Raw genomic sequence first — 13,783 nt, 5'->3', positions numbered from 1 at the left:
TTTAGCTAAGGGGATTTGACCACCAGCACAGAGATGAGAGAAGGGGAGAAGAGAGTCCTATACACAGCTACAAGGAGAAAGAGGAGAGATGCGCACCAGAGGCGAGTAAAACAGCTAACCTTGCTCTGTCCTTATGATGATTATACCAGAGTGGCATCTGTTTCATCATTTAAATAAACTGGTTGATTGCTATGCAGGCTTTATTACTGTAGCATCATAATAAACCCATCTGTGGATGCTATAGGATCAATAAATTGTCATGTTTTAACTTGTTAGCGCCATCTAAAATAAATCTGTCAGTTTTTAATTAAGTACTTTGTGTAGAGCTGGAGTCAATTCACTTTTAGTTGACTAGCTTCAAATTGTAAATGAAAACCAAAAGTTAATTAAACGATGGGGCATTTTGTTTTCTCAATGCTACACGATATCTGTCCAATTTAGCTTTCAAATTCTTTCTCACTCCCGCCCCGCCCTGTTTCGATATTCACTGATCGATGCCCGTGTGAGTCCCGAGACTTGTCTTTCCTCACTCCCTGCTTGACTGGAGCCATCTTGTTTAGAGTGATGGCTCACTCACACAGGTTCACGGCTGCTATTGTAAAATCAGCCAGCGTTTAATTGAAACAAATGACTATAATAATAGAACATTATCCCTGCAGGCACCCAGCCATGACAGCTTTAATTAGAGGCGCGTTCAAGACTGATCCTTCAAAAGCACAGCCGCCGCGCAACAAGGTGGTAAACACGCCTTTAGGTGGGGGAGCCAACCCTGGGTCTCTCAGCCCTCAAAGCTACTTCTCATTCACCCCGAGGGCAAAGCGCTAACAACTCTGTTCCTCAAAGAGCCGTCGAGCCTCCCGCCCCTCCCACCTCCTCCTCACTCCATCCCTCTGTCTCTCTCCCTTCATCCATGTCTTTGGTTTATCAAGCTTATATATACCCAAGAGGGTCATTTACACAAGCTGAGAAGAAGAGAGTGGATTCATGAATCATACTCTACTTAACTATAAAGGCAGAGGCAAAATGCTGTATCTGCCGTCTTGTGACATCAGACAGATGCTAAGTACAGAGACATGACGGGCAATAGATGCCAGGATGTTTTAGAAGGGGAATCAGTGTTGTTGTAAGAATTTGTTTTGAAAGTTGTCAAGACTACATTTTATTATCTATATTACGCCACAAGGCAACATGGCTTTGATTTAATGTAATGTGTGATGCCCTGTTTCAGGTACAGTACCAGCCAACTGTATTTACTAACACACTGTTAAAACCTCATTTTATTTATTAGCTTGGCAACGGCACCGTGTTGCCAAAACAAGACACTTTAAGGTCACTTTCAATCGTTCCAATTACATGCTAGTCAAAAGGAAAAATATCAAACACTTGCTCTTGCACCTCCCGTGCTGAACTGTGATCCTGTAATTAATCTGGCAGAAAAACAGCAATACCTCACAAACCAGCAGTATAAGGGAATAATTACAAGTTTTAGCACGTACTTTATGAGAGAGAAAAAGCAGTTTACTCAAAGAATGCCTTAAGTAGCCGCAGTGTTGAAATGGAATTTGCCACTATAAATCCCAAAGCCAAAAACAGTCTATACCAACACATAAAATGCAGGAAGGACTTTTAAACGCACAAAAATGTGAATTAAAGTAATAAAAAAGTAAACAAGGATATTAATAATAATGATGTAATTAAAGTTCACCTTGAAGCATTTTCACTGGTGGCTGACTGTTGCTTTGAAAAGTACAGTACCACCGTGAACATCTCTCAGGGTGAATCAGTAGCAGCAAAAAGGCAGTGGTTGATTTGCAGATAGTAATGTCATGATGTCCCCCTCGGCACCAGCCTCCATGTTCCTCATTACTGCTAATGTTAGAACCTCCTTTGCTTCTTTCTCTCCTCTTTTTCTCTCTGCGTCTCTGACTCTTTCCACCCCTCCAGTTCTCCTTCTAGTTCCTTATGTTTTTTTTCTTTAAATATTCTGTCTCTCTTGTTCTTTCTCACAGTCCCTTTTTCTCCTTTTCTAGCTCTCTCTCAGCCCGGGCGTGTCTCTGAGCTCACCTCACAAAGCACAGCGTCAGAGAATCAGAGCCTTGCCTGACATGACATGCAGGAGACGGTTGTGAGGAGCGGTAGGGACACACACTCTTGACAGCAGAAGGCAAGGCTCCTCTGCTCCCACTAATGAGACTCCTGACTGCCGTGTCAAATGCACTTTGTGTGCATGTGTGTGGGCGCGCCCATACTTGCACAACATAAAAAAATTCAGCATGCAGAAATAATGAACACAGAAACAACAAAGACCGTGCAATTCTTAAAGAAAAATATTGTGCTGTGTGCATCATGCAAGTCTAGGTCAGGCCAAGGTTATAGATATGTGCAAAATCCTCTTGCCCAGAGACTTTCACACATGTCTGACAGAGGCCATCTTCACCTTATCCTCAAGTTTTAAACATTATGGCAGCAGATTACAAAACTTCCATTTTTATAGTGCTTGCACAATAGGAGGAAGGTGTCTGGTATTAGAAAGGAAGGCAAACACAAGAGCAACTAGCTTGCTACAGTCTTATAAAGGTTAAGAAACCCACAAATATATACTGTCACACTTTGTGTCTCTAAGTCCTGGATTAACACAGCACACATGTTACATGATTATGCTGAGCACTCTAATCCCTGTGAATGAAGCCACACTTATAGACATTAACAGAAAGATTGGGAGTATTGCGTTGAACTAGTGGCCGGTGACACAGTAGAGGTGTCCAAGCATGAGATGACACGGGATAGTTTTCCACTGCCACCACAGCTGAATATTCCTGGTGGTGAAAGCAGAATGAGCTGATGGATTGTTGAGATAGGGCATAGTGCAATATGGGCATGATTTCATGGCATGATAAATCTCAGCAGGGGCGCGTGGCTAAGTGTAATATGAAATCCCTTATCTTTGGATCTGCTTCATAACACTAGATATGTGCTGCAGCTGAATCTGCGTTTGTTTCTTTAGCTTCTGTTCTTTGCTTGAATGCTGTGGTTTATCACATCTATAAGAGAAGGACAATGACAACAACATGTGTGCGATAACACGTATTTCACTCTGATGTTTTTGAAATATGATGTGATGAATTATCTAAATTGAAAATTGCCACTGCAACGATCTTCTTCTGTTACCTGTGATCAGAGTGATAAGTATTACTAGAACAGGTTTTACATGGCACTTAACCGAAGCTGGTCTGTGTTTGTGCAAAACAAGTTTAAATTACATATGCAATATAAATGAAATGCAATTTGTCCCACATAGCTGATCTTTTTAAAGTCCAGTGACTGTGTTATTTGACACCATCCCTTTAGAATTTTTGATTAAAAAGACAGAAATTAAGTCAAATCTTATCCTCCTCTTAGCTTAATCTGGCAGGTTAATTGACATTATCGGGGTAGAGAAAAAAGATGAGCTGCCATTCTGGGCTGCAACAAAAATCCCTCTAAAACGGTGAAATTGGAAAATAACCTATATTTCTTTTAGGATATTTCTTAATATACAACTACAGTTTCATATCACATTGCCAGAGAAATAAGGCACTTTCTCCCAAGAGATGAGAAAAGAATTGAATTTTTCCTTATCGGTCATCTATTTTTCCACAGAATGCTATTACTTGCTGCCTGCCGTTGCTAAGCAACAGGAAATATTAATAGGACCTTTTATTAGCTAGGCTTTACCCGTGGAGTACTAAAATGAGGAAGTGGAAAACATGAATGTGTTACATAAATCTTTGAACCTTTCAGGGTTTGCACAAGTCTCTGTTTGTCCAGTGATTTATGGCTGTGATGGTTCATTTATGGGAGAGGGAGGTGTGAAATGCCAAAATGGAACATTAGCCTAAGGGACAATTTGAAAATAAATAATCACAAAAAAGTGGGGTGGGGGGGGGAGAAAGCAGTTGAAAGAACAGCCCTCCCTTTTCCTGTAGACTTCAAGGGGCCATCAAACAAGCAAGTGATTTTTGTTCCACTCGTGGCATTGATCATTCAAAATCATCTGTGCCCGAATCAACATTGGAATAACTAATACAAGTCCCATTCTATCACTGAGCTTGTTGAACTGTGGTGAAAAGCGACAGACGTTCCATCATTTTCTGCAGACGCTCTAATCCCTTTAAAAAATGACTTAAAATGAAGGTCTTTCAAAGGAGAAATAGGTTTTCTTCATCTGAATAAAAAGTATAGAATCAGGCAAAGCCCCAGAGAGCCGAAAGTCTTTAAAGGCAAGTCGAAAAAAACCCACACGAGACAATTTTAAAGTCCATATGGAAAAAGTGTAAACACATTTAACTATAATCTTTCTCAGAAGGCTGGTTGATATAGTTTTTATTCTTTAAACTTAAAATGCGGACCGTGATTTTCTCTATAAATGCATCGCCATATCTCTAATCCACTTTTTTTCTGTTTCATGTTTATACAAAAACCAGCAGGTGTACAGTATGCGATAATACGTTTGCTGAGACCCTCCATCAGAGAGAGAAAACATTAAAACACACCTCTGCTCTCTTATCATTAATTCATCCCAGCTTGTCTGTGACAAGTTCAGTTGACATTGCAGCTCATATTTCTTTCACGCAGGCTTGGAGCGCGAGCACCTGCCAGGAGCACTTAATACCTCGTGAGAAAAAATAAAGAAAGAAAAAGAGCAAGCTTCCAACCAACTTAACGTGACAATCAAGATGGGATTAATACTTGATAATTAACCTCAACAAATGAAGATAAAGAGCTTGTGAGGAAAATCTTACATTGAAATTTTGTAACAAAAGAAATTAGAGGATGGAATTTGAATATGAATGCAGCAGGCAGATCTTTAGAGTGCCACAACCCTCATTACAAATAAACTGACCCTCATTCAAGCAGATTCACATCGTGTATTCTGAGAAAAGAAAAAAAGGGGGGAGATAATACCTGGATGTTTGATGAAACTAAGGCTGCTCGTGCATATAGATCTCTCAGCTAATACTTAGCTGTTATGCATAACATCTCCTGGCTGATTATACATTCATCATCTGTTACATATTCAAAACATCACACTTGAGCCAGTTTGATGATGGCTAATACTGCATGCACAATTGAGGGACATGAAAAAAAGAGATAATTTATTCCAGTTGCTGGCAACTGGGGGCCATTATAAATATATCATAATTGAATATGAAGCTGTCCTGTTTAAATATATTGCAGATACAGTGGTCACAGCACAGGCAAAAGGTGGATATAAAAATATATGTATAGTTTAGTGTAAAGAGAGATGTGACAGAAAACAATGAGGCCAGAAATCAGCAGCAACAGAGATGTGTATCATTCTGGGCTGTATTGATAGGATCAATGCAACCTGAGCAAGGCTATTAAATGTCTAATGTGTTTTGGAACTTGTAGATGCTATGACAGTGGGGGCATTAACAGAGAGAGCGCCAGAGACAGAGAGAGAGGGGAGAGAGAACGAGGGAAAGTGGTGAGGTGGGGGGCTGGGAGGGAATGGGGGGGCTGCCAAGTGCATCAAAACATCGAGAAAAGAGCTCTTTGAAAGATATCAGGTTTGACCAGGAGGAGCTTCAGACACAATAACCATCATCCAAAAGAGAAAGGAAAGAAAAAGAAAAAAAATCTCAATTGAAAATGGCCTCCTTACAAAATCAGGAAAGTGCAATCAGTTTTGCTTTAGAGGGTTTTGAGAGGCAGCAAAGTGGAGAAAATGAATAAATACCCCTGTTACTTTTATCAAATTAATACAGAGATTATAAGTGAGTGATCAATCAACTAAATGCTGTCTGCATAGGCAAAGTCTAAGGTTATGAGCACACTAACATATTCTTTTAAAGTGTTTGCAGTGTTTTAACCTCTGGAGATGGAAAAACTCTGAACTGACAAAGATTTAAGTTCCTCTAATGACCACTTAACTGGATTTAAAACCATGTTTACAGCCTGTTAAATAAAAAAATAAAAGAAAGTTGCTTTATACCTTATTTCTTTGGATACTGACATAGATTAAAAGTTGGGGTGTGTTTGACAGCTAGCTTTAAAAACCAGTTTACATCACTTGTGTTGTTTTTTATGGATTAATCTCACATGTAGCTTGGTCATAGCTTGGTGTGAAGTACAGCCCATCCAAGAATCTGTGCTCATGGTTTAATGTTTGCACACAGACCACCTAGCTCTGGTCTGTGTGCTAGAGCTAGCTTACTAACTACCTTGCTAATGTTAGCTGATAGCTTAGTACTCACTGGTCTCATCCATTTATGGTTAGTTCTGGGCCCCAAAACGCAACACGCTTCCACCCAACTTGACAGCAGCCAAAAATGCTAAAATAAATAAATGAATAAAAATAATGGGAATAACTGAGAAAGTTTTTTTTAAGCAATCTTATTTGTAAGTAATCTCTAGCAGCCAAATGCGTAACTGGCTGCTTGTCCAACAAATTAACCTCTAAATCAACTATTTTGTCATGTTTTGATATTTACTAAAGACTACAGTGCCCAGCTGTTTTATAAACGTACTTTCTGAATAAATTAAGCTTGACGTTTGTTACATATTTTCAAAGATTTACATCTTTAGCAGGAGGAAAGGAAAAAGAAATCCCCAAAGCACCAAGCGTTAGATACACACACCCTTAATTTGTGTATTTTAATGCAATTTATTGTCAATAAGGAAAATGCAATAAACCTTCAGTCTTGTTCTGTATTATTCATGCTTTGGCATATGTGCAATCAATCATTTTTTATAAATTTTTAAGATCCATGGCCACAGTTGAGTGTTAAATCTGCCTAATTTAAACACTCTTTAGCCCCGCAGTTCACCCTTTCACAACAAACTAAACACACCCTCTCTGTTCTCCTTAACAGCTATGATCATCTGTTGCTGCGATGCTGCTTGAGTCTAGATCCTTTTTGTTATATAATTGCCCTATTTATTTCATGTTTATATTGTTGCACCTGCATTGGAGTACTTTCAAATGTCCTCATACTTGAATCACGCAGGCACAAATTTAAAAACCAGAGGCTCTCAGCCTTTTGTTGAGACAGAATAACCCCATTTCACTCAACTGAATTATCTTTAAAATATCTAATAATGAAATCCAGGAGGTACAAAAACTGGAGGTATATGCTCATTTTGAATAAGAGTTACTTTTTTCTTCTTGCGTTCCTCCCCACAATGCCCTGCTCTCTCTTTCTCCCTCTCTCCCTCTATCCTCACCCCTCCTTTCTTCATTCAACTCTATTGCACTCTTTTCATTGCCCAGCTCACGTATTGAATCTGCCTGATGAAAACAGATCTCACTGCAGCACCACAATAGAATGGCTGATGCAGGAAAGATGAACCCTAATGGATTTTTTTTTCAATGTGCTCAAGATTGAATATAAGGCCTGACCTCCAGATGTAGTGGATCCATTTCAACAGCAGATATATTGTTTATAGTAAAGACACAGAAACACACTTGGACACACACACGCTGTTCAATGCGAGCAGACACAGCTGCACTGTAAATTGTGTTTTTTAGCTACCAAAAATAGATTAAAATTCGAATGAACCTGTATTATTTATCTATCCATGTCAAGTGAGATATTCATAATGATAGCAACTCATGTTTGAACTGCAGAGTTTGCTTAATTACTCTGCTCAACAGACTGTGTCAAGGTGAGGCACCAATTTAATAGACACTCCGTTCTCAGCACAAATGAACCTCTGCTACGGTTTGGTAGTTTTGCCAGCCAGACTATTTGATTAAAAAAATTCAGAGTTCACTTTATATGCTGCTTTTTTGAAGTGAAGTTGAAGCAGAGCTCTGAAAAGATCCCCAAATGTATTCAAGAGCTCTTTTATAAAAAGTCAGAAATAGCAAGATTTGGGAGTTTACTTGCAAAATGCAAAAGATCACAGATGATTTTAACTGTGGTGTAATGTCTCTTAACCTCTTTCCAGATTCGTGTGCTTACGTGTTAAAGCACACAAAATTTTAGTTAAATTCATGTAACATAGAACATTTACAAAATGTGCTGAAATTAATTTTCGTCTCTGTTTTCAAAACCAAAAGCATCATTTTGTCTACCAGTGCTATCAGATTCCCTAGCGGTTACCAGGAGCTGCATTACATGTGCTTTAAACACAAGTTCATCATGTGTGAGTTGAACATTTAAAATCTCATGCATTTTTATCACCCAGCCTGCTGTATTCAATCTATTAAAACCACAGAGTGTGGCCCTCTGTAGCAGTAACAAATATCCTGACTGCAGAGGGAAAGACTGGCCAATCAACCAATGTCTCCGCAGTAAAGGTCATGACCAAAATGTGAAATGAATATGAAGATAAATGACATATGAATCTAATACCTTGTGGGAGTATTCCAGCATTAAAGTATACATAATGCAAAGAATGTTTAGATTTCAGATCTTTACTGGGAAATGTTTTGATTGTTACTCGTCTTCTGTTTATCACCAACGTTACACTTTATGCCTGACCTTGATATTCATATATATAACATATATCTTTATTGTGTAGAATAACTAAAAGATACTGAGACATGGCCACAGACAAAACACACTGCTGATGTTTGTCCTTGATGATACCGTAAAAGAACAAGAAGAAAACATCTCCTTTTCTAGATCAGCACAGCTGTATGCATTACTATTTCTGCATTGTTTTATAATACAAGTCAGTATCAATAAAGCTATGAATGTTTAAAGTTATTGGCTTTCCAGTCATCGTCTGTCACACAAAGAAATTGTACATTAACACTATTAACCATATCTGTTCTTTCTTTGGGACCTCAGTTCTACAGTTAATCCAAACATCAGTCATCTTTTCCATATATACGGGATATTTTTATCTTTATTAATATATACATTAATTTGAACTTCAGAGTTTCAAATTCAAGCTACATTACACATTTAGGGCACTGTGCATGGTATACTGCTAAACTGCTAAATAGATTACTTGCTTAATGCAGTCTTCTCATATGTTTGATGCATAAGCTTTGCAGAGCTCATTTGTTGTGATAGTAACCTGCTCTATTTCCAACAGTTCTCATGAATGCAATTATGGTTTGGAGATGCTAATTTGTAGAGGAGCAGTTCTGTGTGGAGCTGAGGGAGTAATCAGCACGTATTCATGTTTGAAGGCCTGACAGATTGACCGATGCCTGCTGTCGAGGCAGATATGATGCTGATGGATTTACCCACAATCCTTTTCTCCATGCATTAGAGCTGACATGGCAACTGCTGAACAATCATTCAGTTCCCCACTTAGCCCCATTTACTGTGCCTTGAAAGCGACATTTCCCCTTGGTGCAAGGCTATGATATTTAAATTATTTTTGATACTTAAAATACACAAAATGCTTTAAAATTACAAAAAAAAGTTCGCGCCATCATCATTTCATCCGATGTGCTGACATTGCTTGCTTTATAATTTGCATTTCTTCTTTTAGGCATGCGCCAGAACAAGTTAAGTTTATGTTTAAGACCAACACTCATCACTCCCAATCATTAAATATTTTTCTTACTGTGATTAAATTTGCACTACTCACCGAGGGCATTTGGCTGGATACGAGGTGGCTGTCCTGTCCCAGCATGTTCGACATCATAAGTGTGGGCAGCTCTGGGTAGGAATACGGGTTGATGAGCCCATTGTGTGGCAACGAGTGACCGAGGTAGCCTGTAGACTCGTGCTCCATCAGGTGAAGAAGAGGAGGTTCAGGGTGGTTAGGTGGAGTGATAGGTGGGATCTCATAGTCTTCGTCCCCGGCTCCATTTCCACTTGAGGTGCCGCCACCTCCTCCTCCTCCCCCACTGCCACCTGTCTGACCTGTGTAGCTCTGTGGTGGGACAGACGGAAAAAGAAATAAAAAGTGAAATAGACTGTGTTTTCATTAAGCAGAAACTGAAAATCAATCCAATTTAAGTCCCTGTAACTATTACACACAGGCTGCAAATGTAGAAATGTACAGTGTTTTCTGGTTTTTCTACAGTAGACAATGCAAAGTGGAAATGGCTATTTGAGCTGTCAGGAGCGGTGAATGCCCTGCCCAGCAAACACTTACATGAATGTAAACTCGCGGCTAAATTATTAATGCCACAAAGCAGGTTGGACATATGTGTCTCTGCAACTACAGGGTATGGGCAAGTCAACTACAATTCCCTACTCACATTTTAGAGAAAATCATACTATTGCCAAATGTACAAATAAATCTAATAGTTCCCAAACAGGAAACTAAAGAAAAAAAACCTGTTTTTTTTTAGATTGCATTCGTTTACAACAAACAAAAGGACATTTTTTGTAGAAGTTACATGAAAAGAAATCATTAATGCTAATGCTACATATATATATATATATATATATATATATATATATATATATATATATATATATATATATATTTATATGTGTGTGTGTGTACTTGCATATGCTAAACATTATGATTACAAGCATTAACTTTATTGTGTTTTGTCAAGCTAGAAATTCCACAAAGGCTTCTGATCTGTCATTTTGCTACATTAGGTATAATTTTCCTTCAAATGTTAAACGACTCAATTTGGAACAAAAAAACAAAACAATGCTCAGTGATCAGTAATATAGCAGACCAACAGTCTCTATTCGCGTGCTGTCTCTCTAACACAGTAAGTCCAATCAGATCAGGGTTCTGCACAGAGCAAGAAGAAAAGAAAAATAGCAGGGAAATTCAACGGGGAATGAAAAGCAATTTTGTCTGAGACGATCCAACTTGACTCCCATTGTAATGACTGAGTCAAATTAATCATCACAAATAATATTCTGGTGTCAGCCATTCAAGGGTTTTTTAATAGAATTTTTATGATTCATGTCTAGCAGTATACATCAAACAGTCAGTTCTGCAACATTTCTGAAATCAATTCAATATCATCTTTGTGTAGGCTGTCATCCTCGGCAGCAGAGCGGTCATTTATCTCTCAAACAGATACTTTTAGAAAATAAGGGGCATGTGGAGATGGAAGGAAGAAGAAAGGATACGGGGTACGTTTCTTTCTTGTTTTTTTCTCAACCCTGTTTTAGTATCAAGGTAAGTGCAATGGCCTATTTTGTAATTTTTGAGCACATCAATTACAGATAAAGTAGTATGAATAAGCATTTTACATCCTTGGAATGAAAAAACCCAAGACAGTTTTTCTATTTAAATCCCACGTGGAGCAACGAGCGCAAAGCCACATGAGATAAATTTAATTTTGTAACAATAAGAATGTCAATAAGAAGAGTCTAAAGCACACATCTTAAGCGTAATGGCAAAAACAGGAGGTTTCACTGTTGAATCAAGAGTATAGAGACACACTTAGAATTAATCCTCTTTCTTTTTTCTCTCTTTCTTTTCATTTGGCGTAACATTTAGTAAACGATTGCCTCAATTTGATTTACTTTGTCCTGACATAGCCTGCAAGCAAGTTGATATTAATTTTCTGGACTGTCCTTTGAAGACAGATGTTTTTGTAAACCTTTGGGGATAGTGTTATTGTTTGGTCTAATGGACAAGAAAACGAACATTTCCTGAGATTCAATTTCCCTCATAATTGTTGGAAGGAAACTAAATTGTCTGTTGTAAACATTGGAGCTATTGTGTGAAGTGAGTCCCCGTGCGTGTCCCTCTGAGCCACCATGTGCTTGACTCTGACTGTAGTAGACTGCTATGTAATCTAAAGACCACCATGCTTAGTCATCACGTAGCGTGTTTGTCAATCTTTTGTTTTCTCAGTAAATTAATCTACATCCAAGCTACAGAAACACTTTTCTGGTCCCATCTATTGCCTTTGATTGTGCAGAGGGACAAGGACCGAAGATGTGTCATGTGTTGGATTGCTATGAAGGCTCATCCAGTGCCCTTGATGATAAAATGTAAATACCAAGGACATTCCCAGTTGGATTGTGGCAAGATAAATTATTCATATGCCTCTATTCAGAATGAGATTGCATGTACAGAACCACATGTACACTCTGGCTAATGTATACTCTTTTCTTCTTTGAAAGTAAAATCCAAGCCAAGGCAATGTATTTGATGGATCGTATAGACCAGCATGTGTCCTAGTATGGAAGTAGCTTTTCAAATACACAGCCCCTCTTTTTTTCCCTTCCTTTTCCTCTGAGGTACTCATCATTGGTTTACTTTCAATAGTCGGGGCTGTTCTCCTTCAAAAAGCAGCAGATTCTATTTTCAACACTCTATTTTTCACCATCCTTTATTTTCCTCATCTGATCAATGCGGTACACTATAGGGAACATTATTTCTAATACACAGTATGTTGTCTTCACTGCGAGCGAATGCAATCTGTAACATTTTAATTAAGAGACAGATCTCTCGACTGTAAGTGTTACATACCAGCACACCTTTCATTTGAAAGAAACAGATGAATAGACAGTTGGTCTGGGACTGAGAGAGAAAATAACATTGATTGGGGAGCTTTCCAGCTTGTCTTTTATTTGGCACAGATCTCTCCCTCCCTCTGTAACACTGCCTGAGTATTCAAGGCCTTCTGGAGATGATATTGACTGTGGCTAATGGCTCATTATCTCTATATTCTTCTACTTATTAGATTATTGTTATGATGCCTGTAGAAATCAGAATTTGGGACATCGCCCACTTAATATTAAATTGCACATCCATTTTAAAATGCTCATCTGTCAATTGCAATTCATATGTTCAGTTAAAAGCTACTTGCCTTTTTCAACATTACATAGCATAATGTTGGACCTCCTGGCATAATGTTGCTCTTGCATAAAATTATCAGGCTATTAAGCAGCAACTGACAGATAATAAACTACTGTTTATTTTGATAACTAACTAATTGCCCTCTTTCAGTGGCAACTCTAAATATTCTTTTTTTTGAGCATTTTAAATCTGACACATAATGACAAGATAATAATGACATTAAACATTATTTTCAGCTGTACTCACAATATTTGCTTTTTTTAGCTTCGTCTTGAAATCAAAGGAATTTCATGACGCAAACATTTTTTTTTATGACAGGTGGGCCACAGACTGGGAATATCTCCACTAGCATGACATCAAGTGACACAGTAAGTGCTGTGTTTTCAGACCGCATCCTTGTGTTCCACATGGACGAAAGAGTCCGGTGTCCTCCCAAGTCAACGTCTGTTTCGCAAAGAGGGTGGGACGACGGCTCAAAGACAGACGATGACATATCTGTCTCACCGCTAATATGGACTTATCTGCTTATTGAAGAGCTTTGTCAAAGCAGTGATTTATGCTTGAAATACCCATACATCACTGCTTCCATCACCTCTGGCACTCTTCGTTCTGACACCTTCCCAAAATTCACCGCGCAGCACTCTGCAGACCAAGTCAGGCCTTGTTATCTCTCGCTCCATGCAGTCCGGTTTATGAAGAAAACAGTGGATTTATCTTTGGGATGAATTTAAGAGCATCATCTTTTTTATTCCCTCTGTCACTGCTCTCGCAAAAGGAGGCTTATACTGTATATTCAAAAATGATCCTGTTTACTAGTGTACACAAAGCTCTTGTTTTAATGTAATACAGCAAAGGCAAATAATGCTTGTCTGACAACAGAGATCAGTTATTTTCAAACGCATAATCCAAGAGCCGTGAACTCTTGGCTTGCTGTTGTTGATAGTCTTTCTTGTTTCTCTTAGCGTCTTCTTTAATCTATTCATCTCTTTCCTTCAACTCAGGCTTAATTAAAGCCATAGCTGTTCTTCTGCTACTATATCTTACAAGAGTGGGAAGGGAAATGGGCAGGAGCTCCAGTTACAGC

At 38.5% G+C, this 13,783-nt stretch overlaps 1 protein-coding gene across 5 annotated transcripts in view; it reads right to left on the bottom strand.

Annotated features, from left to right (window-relative positions):
• The window catches only part of tox2 (TOX high mobility group box family member 2), a 103,976-nt gene that overhangs the window by 18,026 nt on the left and 72,167 nt on the right, over positions 1 to 13,783 (bottom strand). For all 5 annotated transcript variants that reach the window (XM_013264642.3, XM_019359332.2, XM_013264643.3 and 2 more), the window contains exon 4: positions 9,556 to 9,843. In XM_013264642.3, the coding sequence (XP_013120096.2) occupies positions 9,556 to 9,843 (288 nt within the window). The remainder of the gene's footprint in view (positions 1 to 9,555; positions 9,844 to 13,783) is intronic.

The sequence above is a fragment of the Oreochromis niloticus genome, linkage group LG5, assembly GCF_001858045.2.
Source record: "Oreochromis niloticus isolate F11D_XX linkage group LG5, O_niloticus_UMD_NMBU, whole genome shotgun sequence".
In the NCBI taxonomy this organism is placed as follows: Eukaryota; Metazoa; Chordata; class Actinopteri; order Cichliformes; family Cichlidae; genus Oreochromis; species Oreochromis niloticus.
The sequence above is the reverse complement of the archived record's forward strand: the minus strand, read 5'-3'. Positions and strand labels throughout refer to the sequence as shown.